The sequence below is a fragment of the Phyllobates terribilis genome, unplaced genomic scaffold, assembly GCF_046119375.1.
Source record: "Phyllobates terribilis strain yellow unplaced genomic scaffold, ASM4611937v1 Scaffold_7__3_contigs__length_470593459, whole genome shotgun sequence".
Taxonomy (NCBI): domain Eukaryota; kingdom Metazoa; phylum Chordata; class Amphibia; order Anura; family Dendrobatidae; genus Phyllobates; species Phyllobates terribilis.
This window is the reverse complement of record NW_027362767.1, coordinates 379,063,200-379,080,987: the sequence shown is the minus strand read 5'-3', so window position 1 is coordinate 379,080,987 and position 17,788 is coordinate 379,063,200. Positions and strand designations below refer to the sequence as shown.

Sequence of the window (17,788 nt, the reverse complement as noted above, 5' to 3'; positions counted from 1 at the left end):
TTAACATTTAAAACTCCACTTGTTCACCTTGTTTCTAAATATGACATTAGTAGAATTGCACTTTGTTGTAAACTCTGCAGACAAGTTGTGGCTGGAAGAAGTCGTCATGTCGGTCTGGGCCAGATGGAAAAGACAGGAAAAGTGGACGACTCCATCAGAAAGAATGTAATTTGTAAGTCACTACCTGTAACTGTACTGTAATCTGTTATATGTTCTGCAGGACTGGTGTGGCGCCCTTGAGGGTTCAGTCGCCATAGGGGTACTGCACCTCAGAATGAGGTGTGGCATCTCCTCTCCCAGGTAAGGATGGAGTACTACACAGGACCCCAACCACACACTCAACACTACACCACTCCAGTTCTGAAGGGGGCCAAAAGCACCATAGTGCTGCCCCGGGCCTGAATGGAAGAGTTGGGGGGAACCAAAGTGAGGGGGAACCACGTAGTGAGTGAGGGTGGAGGAAGCATTTACCTAAGCACTTTACTAGAATTCTATATAACTGGAGGCCATTTTAATAACAAGGTCTTTGGTCGTGGGTCTTTGGGACGGCAAGTCAGCACAAGGCTGCAGCCGGCTGAGGGTCCAAGGTCCCCGGTCTCAGGCCTCGAGACGGGGAGCGGGGTAGAGTTATAACCGGCTCTGTCCCTGGTCAGGGTCCAAGCAAGAAGGCCCAGGAGGGGAGCAGAGGAGATAGGCTCCACAGGCGAAAGGATCTCAGGGGGTGCGGACGGAGCGGAGTCGCCACCTGCATATGACGCACCCCCTGGGCCAGTGCTGTTAGGGAATACCCGGAGCCGGATCAGATGGGGGTTGTAGTCTCCGAGTGGCTGTGACCCGGTCCGTGCCCAGGGTGTCAAACTCAGTGTGTGGCAGTCCTACAGATGTTATTAGAGTTCTTTGTGTCGACTACGCCACCCGTTGATTTGCGGTCAAAAGGCCGCCGCTGCAGCAGGATCCGCTGAGGCTGTTGGTATGTGTGCAGCTTTGGTAGTATAACCCCCAACGGGAGGGGTATAGCCTCAGGGGGTCAGCCGTGGAGGATGGTGGTTGTGAAGGTGCAGCAAGGAGACTCAGAGGCATAAAATGCAGTTCCAGGGTTTTACTTACTGGTGTTGCTCGGGTCACTGTGTACAGCAGTGACCACCCAAGCCGTGCTGCGTCCACCAGGTCCTGGACTCGGTCAACTCCCAGGCAATTCTTGAGTATGGTCCTGAGCTCCTTTCTGACTCTCCCTTCTTCTGGCCGTTCCCACCAGGGATCCACTTTTGGCCGGCTCCCTCGGGTCTCTTGGTGGTCAAGCCTCCTCTGGGCTCCCTGACCCTATGCTTGGTATGCCTTTCTAGTGGATTTGGTGAGGGTCGTGGCAGATCCTGCCCACGACCTCCGGTTCCTGGCTAAGGTGTGCTGTAGCCTCTGCCAGCTTGGGATCCGGTACCCTTTTGCCGACCCTTCACCCTTTTGTCCTTATTTTGGGATCTTGGGGTCCCCTCTGCGCCTCTGGGTCTCTCTTCCTTCTCCTCTGCTCTGCTTCTCAGGCTCTCAGACAGACTGTCTGACTGGCTGACTGACAACTGACTGACCCTGATCTAAGATGGTGCCCACCTTATATACTCCCTCTATGTGTGAGCTCAGGTGACCAGCACCCAATGAGCTCCTAGCTTTACCCAGGCTGCTCCCCCTATCTGCCCCTACACTACTGGGATGTTCCACCCCCCTCCCACTCCAGCCAGGAACAGACACTGTCGTACCTGCACATTTCTCTAGTGGGAGTACCATCGGTCTGTTCCTCGGAAATGGGATGTGTGTAGTGCATGCAGCTAACTGAGCTCAGTTCCACACTCCATCCTTACCCGGGAGTGGAATATCACATCTCTGGCTGAGGTGCAATACCCCTGTAGCAGCCGAATCCTCAGGGTGCTACATTCCCCCCTGGTAAATCACAGCACGTCCTCGGGCTGTAAGATATAAAAAACATCCAAAACATACAATTTTTTTTCATAAACATAAACATAGAAAACATCATATAGATATCATCAGCAATAAACTTTTCATATATAACATTCTTGTTTCTGGTTCCTCCGGTCACGGTGCAACTTGTGACCGGGTAAAGTGCGACAGTCTCTCTTGGAAGAAAACAGTTTCCTATAAAACCGGTAGGGGGCGCCTTAAAAAGCGCAACTATATACAAAGGAAATATGGCCGCTCTCAGTCCTCGGCCAGGTATTAGGGAGGAATGACCGCTCTCAGTCCTCGGTCAGTGGGAATAGGGACACACGGGTTTCAGTTCAATCGGCTGGTCCCAACGGGGACTATATTTTAACTAGAACAGTTCTTATACCCTGACGGGTAACTATGTACAGTCTCTCTCTACCGTACTTCAACGACGGCGTCCTCCTGCTCCTTCTTTAGATTCTTCAGACCCGTCCGGGTCCTCTTGCTCCTCCTCACACCGCAGCTCCTCCTCCGTCAGGCGATGCACATGGAGGGCGTAGGGTCCTTTGGCACACTTGTGCCGGGTGAAGGTGACCTCGTCCCCTACGTACAGGTCACGACCTCTGTGTCCCTCCGGCAGATGGCTTTCTACGTCTCTGCGGGTTACAAAGACGTCGCCGGGGGTATGATGGTCTCTAATAAAGCCCCACCCATGCTGCATGTTGAATTTTATCACAGTCCCGGTGGAAGGGGGACCATGAGCTGCACGGGGATTCCTCCTGGTCCGGCTCTTCTGCTCCGCGCTCCTTATCTGTGCTTGCTGTTCCCGGACCCGCCTCTCTCTCCGCTCCTTCTCGAAGACCTCGAGCTGCTGGTGGCAGCACTCTGCACGCTCCGCTGCGGCCGCCCGAGTCTCCTGAGTGAACCCCATGAGGTCTTCTCCAGTGGGGTCCCACTTGAACTGTGCCTCCTCCAGCGGGGGCGAGATCCTCTTTGCGGGCTTCGGAGCCGGAATCAGGGGCTCGCACATGGGCCTTGCTCTCTGGAGTTCCAGCTGAATGTACTCCTGGGGCCATATGAAGGGCTGCCCATCCGGGCACGTATGCTGGGCAAATAGATTTTCACCCAGGTGCGGCACTCTAGATGTTGAGGGCGCGTTGATGGTAGCGGCGCCCGGGTCAACCAGGCCTAGCGACCAGGCTTGGGGCACCCTAAAGGCAAAGGGCACCGTAAGAACGGCGGCGCCCTGGGTTACTCGGCCCTGCGGCCAGGCCGGTGGCTCCGCGGAGGTAGGGGGCGCTGTTGGTATTGTGGCGCCCGGAGGTACTAGGCCTTGCGACCAGGCCGGTGGTATTTCCTGCTTGGCCACGCTCGAGGTCGAGGCGTGTGACGTCACAGGGGTCGCGGCCGCGGTTTCCGGTTGAGGCCTAGTCTGCGGCGGTGACGATGCAGCGACGGGCACGGCAGGGGGAATTTCGGGCTCTGCGACGGGGAGCTGGGGCAGGCACGCGGTTTCCCGGCTCGGGGTAGAGACGTCCCCTTTACCTGCCTCCGTCCGTTCAGCTCCCTTCTCGGCGCCGTCTCCTGCCTTCATTCCTCCTGCGCCATCCTCAGAGGCGGTCTGTCTCCTCGTCTCGGGTGGCGTGCTCCGCTGACGGGTTCCGGTCTGCTGGGCCATCTCTCGGCTCCACTCCGCCAACGTCTCTCGCTGCACCCGGGCCATCCTCCGTGCGAGGCCCTCCAGCGCGGTCTGTGCACACCCCCGGTCTCGGGGGAGCCGTGCTAGGATCTCCAGCAGGCCTTCTGGAGTGGCGACCTGCAACAGGCTCCTGACCACTGGGTCGGTGCTGCCTGTCTCTCCCTCCATCTCCGGGTACGCTCTCTCTGGACTCTCCTCCAGACGTCTTGTCTCCGGGTGCGCTCTCTCCAGACCCCTCCAGGCTGCACCCATCTTTGCTCTCTTGTTCTGTCTCCGCCCACATTGAGGGTGGTCCCGGGGCAACTTCAGTTCCAGGGGCAGTTCTCTCACGCTGATGGACACTTCCAGCATCACAGTCTCTGTTGGTGGGCGCGGTTTCCGCTTTTGGCGCCATTCTTCGACCTGGCCCACGATGGGAGGTGGCCTTTTGCCACCCTCTGGCACGCCCATAATGGCGTCCGCTCTTCCAAGGCGGGAAATCTTCGGAAATGGCGGAAATCGTCTCCCAGTGGCGGGAAACTCCATGGATGGCGGGAAAAAGCTGCAAATGGCGGATAACCGGCGGGAAACGACCTGTGATGGGGTCCGTTGGCGGGGACCCTCCGGAACCGGCAGGAGACTTCTTTTTGAGGTAACGGTGAACTTTTCTTCAGGCACGCAGTACCCGGTTGTTGCGGGCACGTTATCTTGCCGACTACGCCAAAGTTGACGCACCCCCTGGGCCAGTGCTGTTAGGGAATACCCGGAGCCGGATCAGATGGGGGTTGTAGTCTCCGAGTGGCTGTGACCCGGTCCGTGCCCAGGGTGTCAAACTCAGTGTGTGGCAGTCCTACAGATGTTATTAGAGTTCTTTGTGTCGACTACGCCACCCGTTGATTTGCGGTCAAAAGGCCGCCGCTGCAGCAGGGTCCGCTGAGGCTGTTGGTATGTGTGCAGCTTTGGTAGTATAACCCCCAACGGGAGGGGTATAGCCTCAGGGGGTCAGCCGTGGAGGATGGTGGTTGTGAAGGTGCAGCAAGGAGACTCAGAGGCATAAAATGCAGTTCCAGGGTTTTACTTACTGGTGTTGCTCGGGTCACTGTGTACAGCAGTGACCACCCAAGCCGTGCTGCGTCCACCAGGTCCTGGACTCGGTCAACTCCCGGGCAATTCTTGAGTATGGTCCTGAGCTCCTTTCTGACTCTCCCTTCTTCTGGCCGTTCCCACCAGGGATCCACTTTTGGCCGGCTCCCTCGGGTCTCTTGGTGGTCAAGCCTCCTCTGGGCTCCCTGACCCTATGCTTGGTATGCCTTTCTAGTGGATTTGGTGAGGGTCGTGGCAGATCCTGCCCACGACCTCCGGTTCCTGGCTAAGGTGTGCTGTAGCCTCTGCCAGCTTGGGATCCGGTACCCTTTTGCCGACCCTTCACCCTTTTGTCCTTATTTTGGGATCTTGGGGTCCCCTCTGCGCCTCTGGGTCTCTCTTCCTTCTCCTCTGCTCTGCTTCTCAGGCTCTCAGACAGACTGTCTGACTGGCTGACTGACAACTGACTGACCCTGATCTAAGATGGTGCCCACCTTATATACTCCCTCTATGTGTGAGCTCAGGTGACCAGCACCCAATGAGCTCCTAGCTTTACCCAGGCTGCTCCCCCTATCTGCCCCTACACTACTGGGATGTTCCACCCCCCTCCCACTCCAGCCAGGAACAGACACTGTCGTACCTGCACATTTCTCTAGTGGGAGTACCATCGGTCTGTTCCTCGGAAATGGGATGTGTGTAGTGCATGCAGCTAACTGAGCTCAGTTCCACACTCCATCCTTACCCGGGAGTGGAATATCACACCTCTGGCTGAGGTGCAATACCCCTGTAGCAGCCGAATCCTCAGGGTGCTACACATACCTTATTCTGGCCTAGCCAGAGGGACCCTGCCGCAAGAGGGGGTACTGGTCCCCGATTATCTGACTTTGCACTTCACATCTCTGTCGTAAAAGAGGCTTATGTGGATCCCAGGGGGATACAGACGGAGTGGAGTCGCCACCTGTATGCCCAAATCTGAGTTTAACCACAGGGACCCGGCCTTACGCCACATTCTCACCACAAGTCACCAAAAAGGTCACCCAGTCGGTCCGGGAACTACATGTTACCCACAAGGGACATCCCAGTACCTGTACGGGACTCAGTGGGGGACACAAGGCGGGAGAAATTGAGCAAGAGAGGAACACACTAGAGCGAGGTACTGACAAGTACTCCTGAACTAGCTGGAGAGTGCTGAACCCCACCCTGGCGGCCGCAGCTCGCCGTGTGACAGCAGAGAGAAGCTCTGAGCTGCCAAACAACAAAGTGAGTAAAGACTTGGATGACTTCAACTATCGCCTCTGTCTGTTCTTTCCTCCGCGGCTCTGCACCCGCCAGCGCTCTACTCTACACCCTCTCCACACTGCCCCGAGGCCTGCTCCACCTAAGCTGCCTAAACACCGGCCTCAGAGGACTGTTGCAGCGCTGGTGATCCTCACCAGACACCACGGGTGGCGTCACGAACATTCCCCTACCCCATATAATAACCTAACCTAAAAGAAAAACCCCGCATCTTTGCTGACCGCGCCGGGTCACGGTCACGGACCGGGCCAGCTGCCGTGATATCCTACCACCCCCCCCTGACCATCTAAGTGGGCCTGTGTTGCCGAGTACCGCACGGCCCGGCGGGCGTGTCACTGGTATCTACCACTATATGTCACCATATGGCAGTAATATAGGTAATATTGGTCTAGGTCTTTGCATAGTGATCTTTGTTAAGTGACACCATGGTCATCTGCTGAGGTGCCCACTATTCTCATTACAATTACTTACATCTCTAGTTGTAAGCAAACACCTGGGTAAGGTGTCTCCTGAGATGTGTTTTATCCCCAGTGCTGAATCCAGGTTACGCCTCTGAGCAATACATAGACACATGAGATAAATTCTTTCTATGACCTTCCTGTAAATGGTTCATTGCTTCCTGCTTTCTTTTCCCATAGCTGAATCATTCACTGCTTTTAGTGAGAAACGAAACTCTCTTCACCATTAGTCTCTTGCAGGATCAGACTCAGGACATGGCGACGTTTGCCCCCATTTACAATCCAGTAAGTAATGATCCTTTTGCTCCTTTCTCTGTTCTGCATTACAAGATATTACACGATTAGTCCTTATTTCACATCTATTGGGGTTCATAGTAAGAAACGTTTATTTGAAAAATAGATGCAAAGATGCCTAATGTCTACACTAGAGAAGGGAAGCGATAATATAATTGTAACAGTATTTATTCCATAATGAAATATTTTAACGTGACTCACACTTTAGACTTACAGGTTTCTATTCTGTAGCTCTGCGTGAATAAAATTGTAGCATTTTTTTTAAAGGAGTTATTCACATTACCCTTTTTTAGTACCCCCTCTTTGAAGCAGTGAATGAGGCTCATTCACACATCAGTTATTCTTGTACGAGGGCTATCCATGGTTTCTACAGGTAGCACTTGTACCTATAATAGTCTCTGGGGCCATTCACATGTCCTTGATTTCTGCAGACCCATCAGTCCATGCAAAATAATGGAGAAATGTCCGAGAGTCGTATCAAAATTGGAAATGGGTCTGTGAAAAAAAAAATCGGACAGCACTCTGATGCCATCTGAGGGCAGTCTAATTTTCACGGACTGCTAGATAGGCAAAGAATAGAGATTTTTTTTGTTTCCATGTACAAAAACAAATGATGACTCTCGGATCAAAATATTAATCGGTCCATTTTTTCTCGTACGTGGAAAATACTGATGTCTGAATAACCCCTAAGAACGGATGATTTTTATTGTTCTCCTTTCACACAATCAAATATAGCTAAAGATGTTGTTCGGCACTGCTCACTTCTGCATCAGGAGGTGAGGTGTGACGCTGAGCCCCCACATACTTGCCAGGACTCATTCTCAAATTACAGGTACCTATTGGAACATGCAATGTAGAAGTCCTTCAAGTCAAGGACATTGCTATAAAGGGGTGCCGGAAAACTTTTTCCCCTTTGAGGACACCAGCATTATAAATTCTGCATGGTAGTTTAGGGGGCGCTGTCACAGATTTAGCATTAGGGTCTAGAAAATTTTCGGTTACACCTTGATTTTAGTACCCAAAACAACCAATAGCTATTACGCACTGTACTGCTCTTGTTTTTGTCAGTTCTGTGTAATTTATGTTGCACTAAACTAGGAACGGCCTCTTTAATCCCTTTCCCTTAGTCAACTGGATGGACGTACAAATAAAATGTTCCAGCTGCTGAATATCTAAGGACTAAGAACTATTTAACCTACATAGCACTAGGCCATTTTTAATTAATTTCAATGGGATTTGTTTTGGCGAGAGGAATTGTATTGTTTATTAGCAACATTTAAAGGGTATGTCCACCATTGGGGATAAAATTTTATTTATTTTTCTTACTAAAATGCATTCATTTTTGGGCTACAAATCAATTTTTGCAATTTGGTTTCTTTAAAAATTTTGCATCATTTACCTTCTATAGCCTCTGTATTAGGCCATGTTCAGATGATCAGTATTGGGTCAGTATTTTACATCAGTATTTGTAAGCCAAAACCAGGAGTGGAACGGTCAGAGGAAAAGTATAATAGAAACACGTCACCACTTCTGCGTTTGGGTGGAGTGGGTGAAAAATACAGAACACGTGATCGTGGCCTTACACTGTCTATTGCTGACTGCCGCATCTGAGAATCCATCAGTGAGCGCATTCAGATTTAATGATGGGTAGAGATGAGCGAGAGAGAGTTCTATGGGGACTTACCTAACCATTGATTTCCATGGGGTTCTGGTTCTGGTTAAAGTTCGAGCAGAGTTCTGGCACCCGAACCAAACTTTGGAATAAAGTTTGGTTGAACCTTAACTTCCACGAGTCCACTCACCCCTTATGATGGGGTAATTCCAAACTCTTATCTGTCTTTTTCTGAGCTCCTTTAAGCTGATTTGCTGATTTATGACCACAGACCACATCAAAGTTTAATGTGCAGTGAAACAAAGAGCTTGTAAAAGCCAAACGCTGCAACATTTTTAATATTTCCTAATTGCAAAAATATTTTTTTAGCCCCCAATGCATGCAATTAAGTAAAAAAAAATGTCCCCTTAATAAATAATATATAGAAAAGAGGAAAAATAGTTATTTGCTTGCTAGAATGAAAAAAATCTAAAACAGCAATTCTACCAGTACTTTTTTAGTTTTAATTTTTTCTATGTTCACGGTGTGGTAAAAATACCATGTTAACTATTTTCTGCCTGTCAGTATAATAATGACAATTTTATACATTTTACTTATGCAAATTGTCTCTTTAGCAAGGAAGAGGACTTGAACTCTAGCGCCACCTAGCGGTGGCCACTTAGTGCCACCCAGAGGAGCATGCAAGGCATTTAAGTCTCCTCATATTGGCGTGCCAGACCTGGCATGTCACTCTCCACAAGAAGAAGCCTTACCCCTTAGATACATTTTACTTCAAATTTATAGAATTTTCTATTTTAATAAAGAATAATTTGATTTGTGTTGCAATATCATGAGTCCCATCATTTTTTAAATTTTTTTGTTAACGGACCTATGTGAGCGCTTGCTTTTGAGGGTCGAGTTTTGGATGTTTTTATCATTTTGTGGTTATATATGACTTTTTTTTTCTTGTTTTCTGATCCATTTTTTTGAGAGGATAGTTGACCAGCAAACAACAATTATGGCATTTTTATTTTATTGGCATTCATCATGATGGTTAAATAATATAATATGTATATGGTTCCAGTTTCTTACAAATAGGTTATTACCAATTATGGATTTTTTTTTTTAACTTAAAAGGAATCTGTCAGTAGGATCATTCCTCCTAAGCCGTCTATGTGGACATGTAGGTCATAGTAGGTTGAATAAAATGATACCTTGATATCTGCGATCCGATGTCTTATTCTTATTAAAATCTTATTAAAAGGGGAGCTACCAGTGTGAGACATGTAGATCAGGAGAGCAGACTGTCAGTCATTACATGTCTCACATTGGTAACTCTTCCTTCCATTTACAATAAGTCCTGGAGGATACTCAGGGAGATCTATGTCCCATAGATTTTAACAGCTCATTTTACTTATTAAGAAAAATGTGGATTTCTCTGGGATAAGACATCAGATCACAGATATCAAGGTACCATATTATTTATGACCTACATGCCCATAGACACAGCTTAGGAGGGTGGATCCTACTGACAGATGCCCTGTAACAAATGAAAAAAATAAATAATTTATTTTAGTTTTCTTTATGCTAAGTTCAGGCTAAGTAATTTCAGGCCCTGTGCATAATGTACCACACACGGACCAATGCTAGCCTCAGGTCCAGTAGAAGGCAGGAAGACATCCAGCAATCACAATGGAAAGCAAAAAAATATAAAAATATAATTTATTAATAACTGTTAAAATATCAAAAATGAAAACAAGTATACTAGGCCTACGTGTTTCGAGCACTAAAGCTCTTAAGCATCATATGCTATCTGGATAAGTGTGCAGAGCGTCACACGGACCCAGCCATGTCCCTAATTTGTGGACATAGATGGTCCACAAACCTCATTTTAACCCAAGGAAGGAGGGGGAAAGTGACAAACTTTTCAAAATACAGGGGCATGGCAAATTCGAAAATAAAATAAAAAAAAAACCATTCACCTCCCATACCCAGTGCTGCACCCCACTGGCATCCTTTTCTAGTGGGTGTCGTTGAATGGCTGCAGGGGTCACATTATGTTTGAGTTGTAAGAAATGGTCTCCTGGCTCTATCTTCTGGCTTAGATTGGCTGCAACGGTCACTTGATGCTCCTCATGGAAAGAGGAAGCCAGAAGGTCAACAGGGGACACCGGCTGCAGAATGGAGGAAGGGTCCAGTAGGTAAATCATGCATGTATTTCATTTTATTTCTAGCCCCGTCATGGGCACATTTTTAGAATTTTTTTTTTATCAATAATGGACAGGTCCCATCATTGCTGAGAAATATAAATGTTACATAAGATTCTAAATATGCCAAAATGTACCAATAAATCAATGGTTTGTTAATTATGGGTTATATTTGCAGAGTGTCCCCTTCCAGAGTGCAATCCTCGGGGGGATTACAGAAGGGAAGAGAGTGACAATTCAAGGACAAGCCCACAGCCATGCTAAACGGTGAGTAATATGGGGAACCGTAAAGGAAAGAGGTCAGTTATGAACTATAGACCTTTCCCAACCAACATCCTAGAAGAAGACACTGTTGGGATACGGTCATACAGTGGTTTAACGAGGGTAGCCAGGGCCGGGAAGGTAACCCAGTAATAATACTCACTGAATTTTCCTGTAAAAGAAACGCCTTCTCAGTGCCGATTGAAACATACAATGCCCACTAAGTGCCTCCATTTATAGTAATGATGCTCCCTTACAGCTCCTCCAAAAGTAATAATGCAAACTTTGTGCAATACCCTGCAAAAAAAAAAGTTTTATACTCTCCTAATCTGAGCGGCTGAGTCCTTTTCTCCTCAGCACACAAAGCGGGTCGATGCAGTGACATAATTGTGCGCCTACATTAGAATACTTACAACTTGTAGGCTGTGGGTATACAGTAGCCAACAATTTGGAGAGTGATGGTGAAGGGAGCCTATGGCCACAGGAGCCTAATAGTGATGAGCATAAGTGCCCATTACTCGAGTTTGCACCAAGTATCTCGGGTGCTCGAGTGACATGTTCGAGTCCCCACAGACACATGCTTCGCCGCTGTTACACAGCCACAAAACATGCGGGGATTGTCCATATTTGTCAGGCAATCCCTGCATACTTTGTGGCTGTCTAACAGCCGTGAAACCTGTGGCTGCGGGGACTTGAACATGTCATTTGAGCACCCGCGATACTTGGTGCATACCCGAGCACCCTAGACAAACTCAAGTAACGAGCACTTGTGGTCATCACTAGAGCCTACATCACTGAGTTCAACTGTACTGTCATCATGTGCACCCAATCAGAAATTTGGCGCATGTGCTGTTCCTTGGATCTTTGGTGCGAGGTAATAAATAAAAAAAAAGAAAAGAAATTAGGACTTTTGAACCCCTAAAAATTTTGCACTCAGGGCAACCACCTCTGTTGCACCCCCTCCACACTTTGCCTTTGCATTCCTACTTGCTTTATTGCTGCAAAGTTTCTGCTGCGGAGAAATCACAGCGGTAAATACTTCTGCAGATTTCCTTTCACCCTTTTCTTTGCTGTGGGTGACATATGCATCATATATTGCCATGCTTCATCTCAAATCTGCAGTGCTGATTGATTTAAGATGACAATAGGGGATTTTTCCAATAACAGATGTATGTGAAAGGTGAACCTGCACCGTGTATGTGAGCACTGTCTTGTCTGATCTGTAAAGTCTAGAATTCCTCCGTGTGGCTCACATCTATACATACATATGCCAAGGAAAGTGACATTTTGTGTTTTTCTAGGTTTGCGATCAACTTCATTAACTTCAACAATGACATTGCATTTCACTTTAACCCTCGATTTGATGAGGGAAATGTCATCGTATGTAACACAATGCAGAGCAAGTGCTGGGGCTCCGAGGAGAGAAAGTCCAATATGCCTTTCCACCGCAACAGCTACTTTGATATAGCGATCGTGGTGATGGGACACGCGTTTCAGGTGGGTACTTCAAGTGTCTTTTGGGTGCACATTTGCGTAAAAGGAGCATAGCAATGTATCAGTGAAAGAAAAAACTGTCTACGAGAAAACATAGTAGCAGCATAGAGCCCTCTCCTGTGCTAGACCCCGTCTTCATTTTTTTTTTTAAAAAGAAAAATTTATAAAAGTTTACCTGACCACCCTTTTCTCAAACCAAAAATATTATCACGTTTAAAAATCAGGCTATTTGAAATCCGTAAAAGTTCGATTTATCAAAATATAACATTTAATACATAAGGTATACTCTGTAAAGAAAAAAAATACACCAAAATTCTAATTTTTTTGCTCATGCACCCCCTAAAAATACATACTGCTATATAGAATGATTAAAATGTTATATGTTCATGGTGCCAATAAGAACTGAAACTCGGCATATAAAAAAACAAGCCTTCCTACAGCTCCATCGACAGAAAAGTCGAAAAGTCACAGGTCTCAGAAAATGCCGATAAAATCCAATTTTTTTTTAATACAAAGTTCTGAATTTTTTAATATTGGTAAAATTAAATAAAAAAAAAAATCCTATGTAAGTTTGGTATTGCTGTGACCTTAAGAATCATTCTGCCAGGTAATTTTGACTACAGCGTTAACACCTTAAAAACAAATCCCAAAAACAATGGTGCAGCAGCATTTTTTTTCTCACTATTTCACTCCACTTTATGGTAAAATGAATGGTGTCATTCAAAACTACAACTAGTCGCACTGATAACAAGCCCTCATATGGCTAAGTAGACAGAAACGTTAAAAAAAAATGCTGCAGATTCTGGAAGAAGAGGATTAAGAAAGGAAAGTGCAAACATAGCAAAAAAAGGCCAGGTTCTTAAAGGGTTAACTAAGGGTTAATTAAACCAGTTTGGCTGTATATAATCGTGGGATATAGCTCATGAGACTTTGTAAAAGTTAATATCTAATTTTATTAGACCAATGTAATTACCCACTTAAAAGGCGGCGCCATTATATTTTCAGCAGCGTCAAATATCATAAAACTATCACCGTGGGCCAAAAGGCACAACAGAAGGTGTAAAGGTCCCTTATGCGCACTGACACTGCCAATGACAAGGAGGCTGAACATTCGGGGAAACCTTCATTCCTGACTGTCTCGCTGTGCAATCATTCAAATGTCATACAGCAAACAAGCGTTGGTCGTCTGATGGCATCTTTAAAATCACTGATAACGGCTCATCACCACCATCGTGATCATTGGCCCTTGTCACAGTGGGGTTGCCCACCTTAGGGACATTTTTTACATTTTTACATTTTTTTTGCAATTTGGTTTCATTACAAATTTTGCACCTTTTGCCCGTTGTTCCCTTTTTTTTCTGCACATTCAGCTTTTATGAAGTCTATGGTCGTAAATCAGCTATAAGGAGTTCAGGAAAAGAAAGATTTAAGCGTTACAATTTTCCCCATCACAATGAGCTCACTGATGGATCCTCAGATAACTCCTTTTGCAGCCAGCAATAAACAGTGCTGCTATAGAGGCTATAGAAGACAAGCTGTGCAACATTTTTTAACAATTTTTACCCTGGAATACATGCATTTAGCTAAAAGAGGACAAATTCTGTAATTAATAGTTGGCAACAGCCCAGAATTTGCCAGAATTGTCTTGATTTTTTTAGAAACAATTCTGGCAAATTCAGTAGTAAAGGGGGAGGGTTTATTTTGGGGTAGGCTCACTTAATGGTGGGACAGTCAGTAGGAATTAAATGTGCCCATTGTAGTCCATTACACAAGTTTTTTTGTAGGTAAAGCCGCTTCAGGAAAACGCCAGCAGTGTTTTTCCCAAAAAAGGGTTTTCTTGCCTTTTTTTCTATACTTTACACTGTAATGGCGAGCTTCTTTCTAGAGGAAGCTGCACGAACACAGAACTTGTTACTTCTTTTAACCGCTTCACGGTTTTCGAACCCTGAAGCGGTTAAAGGAAGTAACAAAATACTGAACATGTGCACAGCAGTGTCGTTTTTACATTGCTGTGCATTATGTATTTTTGCTTCACTTTTTCAGGTAGATTCCAGGCAAAATCTGTCTGAAAAGGATGTTGCATGCACATACCCTTAGTGTGTACAAAACTCCTGCTGTCAAATGTATCGATAGTTCCATTCACTTGTCAGAAGCTACAAAGAATGCATTTTTGCCATTCTTTGGGCTTGTATATGTCGGTATTCATCAAAAAAGTATACAATTTTTTTCAACAATGGAACCTATAGGGCAACACATACAGTGGGAATAATAAGTATTTGACACACTTTCAATTTTGTAAGGTTTTCCACCTACAAAGAATGGTAAGATTTGTAATTTTTATCGTAGGTACACTTCAACTGTGAGAGACAGAATCTAAAAATAAAAAACAAAAAATTACATTGCATGATTTTTAAATAATTAAATTGCATTTTATTGCATGAAATAAGTATTTGATCACCTATCAGCTAGCAAGAATTCTGGCTCTCACAGACCTGTTAGTTTTTCTTTAAGAAGCCCTCCTACTCTGCACTCATTACCTGTATTAATTGCACCTCTTTGAACTCGTTACTTGTATAAAATACACCTGTCCACACACTCAATCAATCACACTTCAACCTCTTCACCATGGCCAAGACTAAAGAGCTGTCTAAGGACACCAGGGACACAACTGTAGACCTGCACAAGGCTGGGATGGGCTACAGGACAATAAGCAAGGAGCTTGGTGAGAAGGCAACAACTGTTGGCACAATTATTAGAAAATGGAAGAAACACAAGATGATTGTCAATCTTCCTCAGTCTGAGGTTGCATGCAATATCTCGGCTCGTGGGGTAAGGAGGATTCTGAGAAAGGTCAGGAATCAGCCCTGAACTACATGGGAGGACCTGGTCAATGACCTGAAGAGAGCTGGGACCATAGTCTCAAACATTACCGTTAGTAACACACTACACCGCCATGGATTAAAATCCTGCAGGGCACACAAGGTCCCCCTGCTGCTCACACCAGCACATGTCTAGGCCCGTTTAAAGTTTGCCAATGACTATCTGGATGATACAGGGGAGGCATGGGAGAAGGTCATGTGGTCAGATGAGACCAAAACAGAACTTTTTGGTACCAGCTCCACTCGCCGTATTTGGAGGAAGAAGAAGGATGAGTACAGCCCCAAGAACACCGTCCCAACCGTGAAGGATGGTGGGGGAAACATCATACTTTGGTGGTGCCTTTCTGCAAAGGTGACAGGAAAACTGCACTGTATTGAAGGGAGGGTTGATGGCGTCATGTATAGCGAGATTTTGGCCAACAACTTCCTTCCCTCATTAAGGGCACTGAAGATGGGTTGTGGCTGGGTCTTACAGAATGACAATGACCCGAAACACACAAACAGGGCAACTAAGGAGTGATTCCATAAGAAGCATTTCAAGGTCCTGAAGTGGCCTCGCCAGTCTCCAGACCAGAACCCAATAGAAAATCTTTGGAGGAAGCTGAAACTCAATGTTGCCCAGCGACAGCCCCAAAACCTGAAAGATCTGGAGAAGATCTGTATGGAGGAGTGGGCCAAAATCCCTGCTGCAGTGCGTGCAAACTGGGTCGAGAACTACAGGAAACGCCTGACCTCTGTAATTGCAAACAAAGGTTTCCGGACCAAATATCAAGTTCTGTTTTTTTATTGTATAAAATACTTATTTCATGCAATAAAATGCAAATTAATTATGTAAAAATCATACAATGTGATTTTCTGGTATTTATTGTTAGATTCTGTCTTTCTCTGGTGAAGTGTACCCATGATAAAAATTACAGACCTCTCCATTCTTTGTAGGTGGGAAAACTTGCAAAATGGGCAGTGTATCAAATACTTATTTTCCCCACTATATATCACTATACAGCGGCACACGTCAAAGGAATCTGTTGGTAATATACATAGGGAATTCCTCCCAATCTATACCTGTGATGTATGCTGCAAATACTGTGTGATAGATCCTTAAAAGGGGTGTCCAGGTATTGCAATATTTTAAAAATTGTCGGACACTGGTTCCATCACTTCAGGCTTCCTGCAAATCTCCCGTATGCGCACGGCTCTATTCGGCAGCATCATTGAGCCTCTGAAGCCAGGTGTACACTTTCCGGCTTCAGAGACGCACTATGCATGACCAAAACTGCAGAAGACGGTTGACATACATCTTCTGCACTTTCGGTCATGTGCAGTGCGCCTCTGAAGTGCACTTGAAAGGGGTTGGCCACTTTCTCTTGTTAGAGCATTTCTCCTCACACACTAACCCGCACTTCTGTCCCTAAAATGGCTGCAGGTGGAGGAGTGCGTGACCAGACCTGTCCAGCAGCCTCCTCCAATAGAAAAGCAGCTTTCCCTTGTTATCTGCTTTTCTATTGGGGGAGTTAAAATTTTACTGCGGCTCATGGAAGTCGTTCAGTATTACAGTGTGGTCCTCGGACCAGAAAAGGTTGTCCACCCATGCTTTAGAGACACAGAGTATTCAATCTTGTTTGGCAGTGCGGTAATCTCATGTGGTGTACGGCAGAGGGTTGTGCCCCTGGCGGTCAATAATGTGCCTCATTGCGGCCTAACTTTCTGTCATGATGAGCCGCCTTCCCTCCCCAATTAAGCAAACACAAAGTTCCACAATATATAAAAGGAAAGGGGTATACCAGTGGGAGATACACACGACTCAATTCAGACTACCTCACAGGAGTTAGCCACTACCACTCTCATGTGAGCTGCAGTCATTGGTTGACTGCCCAGGGGAGTTTGTTCCAGCTATTTCCAGAAGCTACTGCATACCAAGCAGAGCTGGGTCACAAGCCTCTATGGGGAAGATTAACCCTTTTTGTGCTGTCTGTCAGAAGGTCTCAGGACATGTTACAACATACAGTTTACACAGAAATCACAGTATTTGCATAGAACACACAATACATCTGGTATCCCAGGAAGATGGCCACTTTGTGGGATTCCACAGCAGATTTCCTTATTTTAAAAGCTGGTGAGAAATTTGGTAATAATCTTCAATCCACAGATCCTGCAATGGATGCAACTAGGGTATTGAGAATTAAGCCAATAGAGTCTTAAAACAGTACCGCCTTGTCTAAAGAAATGTAATAAAGTAACATTGTATATTATCTCAGAACTAATAATAATAGTAAGTCATCTATCTTCCTTCTGTATTCAGGTCACTGTAAATGGAGAGCACCTACTGGAATATCGGCATCGTCTCTCCTATCAATCCATCCAGTCCCTTCAAATAACTGGAGACCTCAATATTAGTTGTATCACCTTCTCTCCATCTGTAAGTACCTAATGCTAGCTAGAAGAATGAATAGTCTCCCATGTATAGCTGGTGATGGTGGAATGCTCATCTGCATATTATTAAAGCTAATTCTGGAAACCGGTCAGGAGACTCATGCTGCCTGAATCACGGGCAGAGGAAACCATGGTCAGGCATGTTTTACTCTAAAACACTGATGTTATGTTAAAACATAGTTGAA

General features: G+C 46.1%; 1 protein-coding gene across 1 annotated transcript in view; it reads left to right on the top strand.

Moving 5' to 3' along the window:
• Positions 1-6,588: 6,588 nt before the first annotated feature.
• Positions 6,589-17,788, top strand: part of LOC141153235 (galectin-4-like) — a 34,865-nt gene continuing 23,665 nt past the window's right edge. The window contains exons 1-4 of the mRNA XM_073637940.1: positions 6,589-6,732; positions 10,718-10,806; positions 12,102-12,297; positions 17,473-17,589. Coding sequence (XP_073494041.1) covers positions 6,703-6,732; positions 10,718-10,806; positions 12,102-12,297; positions 17,473-17,589 — 432 coding nt within the window. The 5' untranslated portion in view covers positions 6,589-6,702. The remainder of the gene's footprint in view (positions 6,733-10,717; positions 10,807-12,101; positions 12,298-17,472; positions 17,590-17,788) is intronic.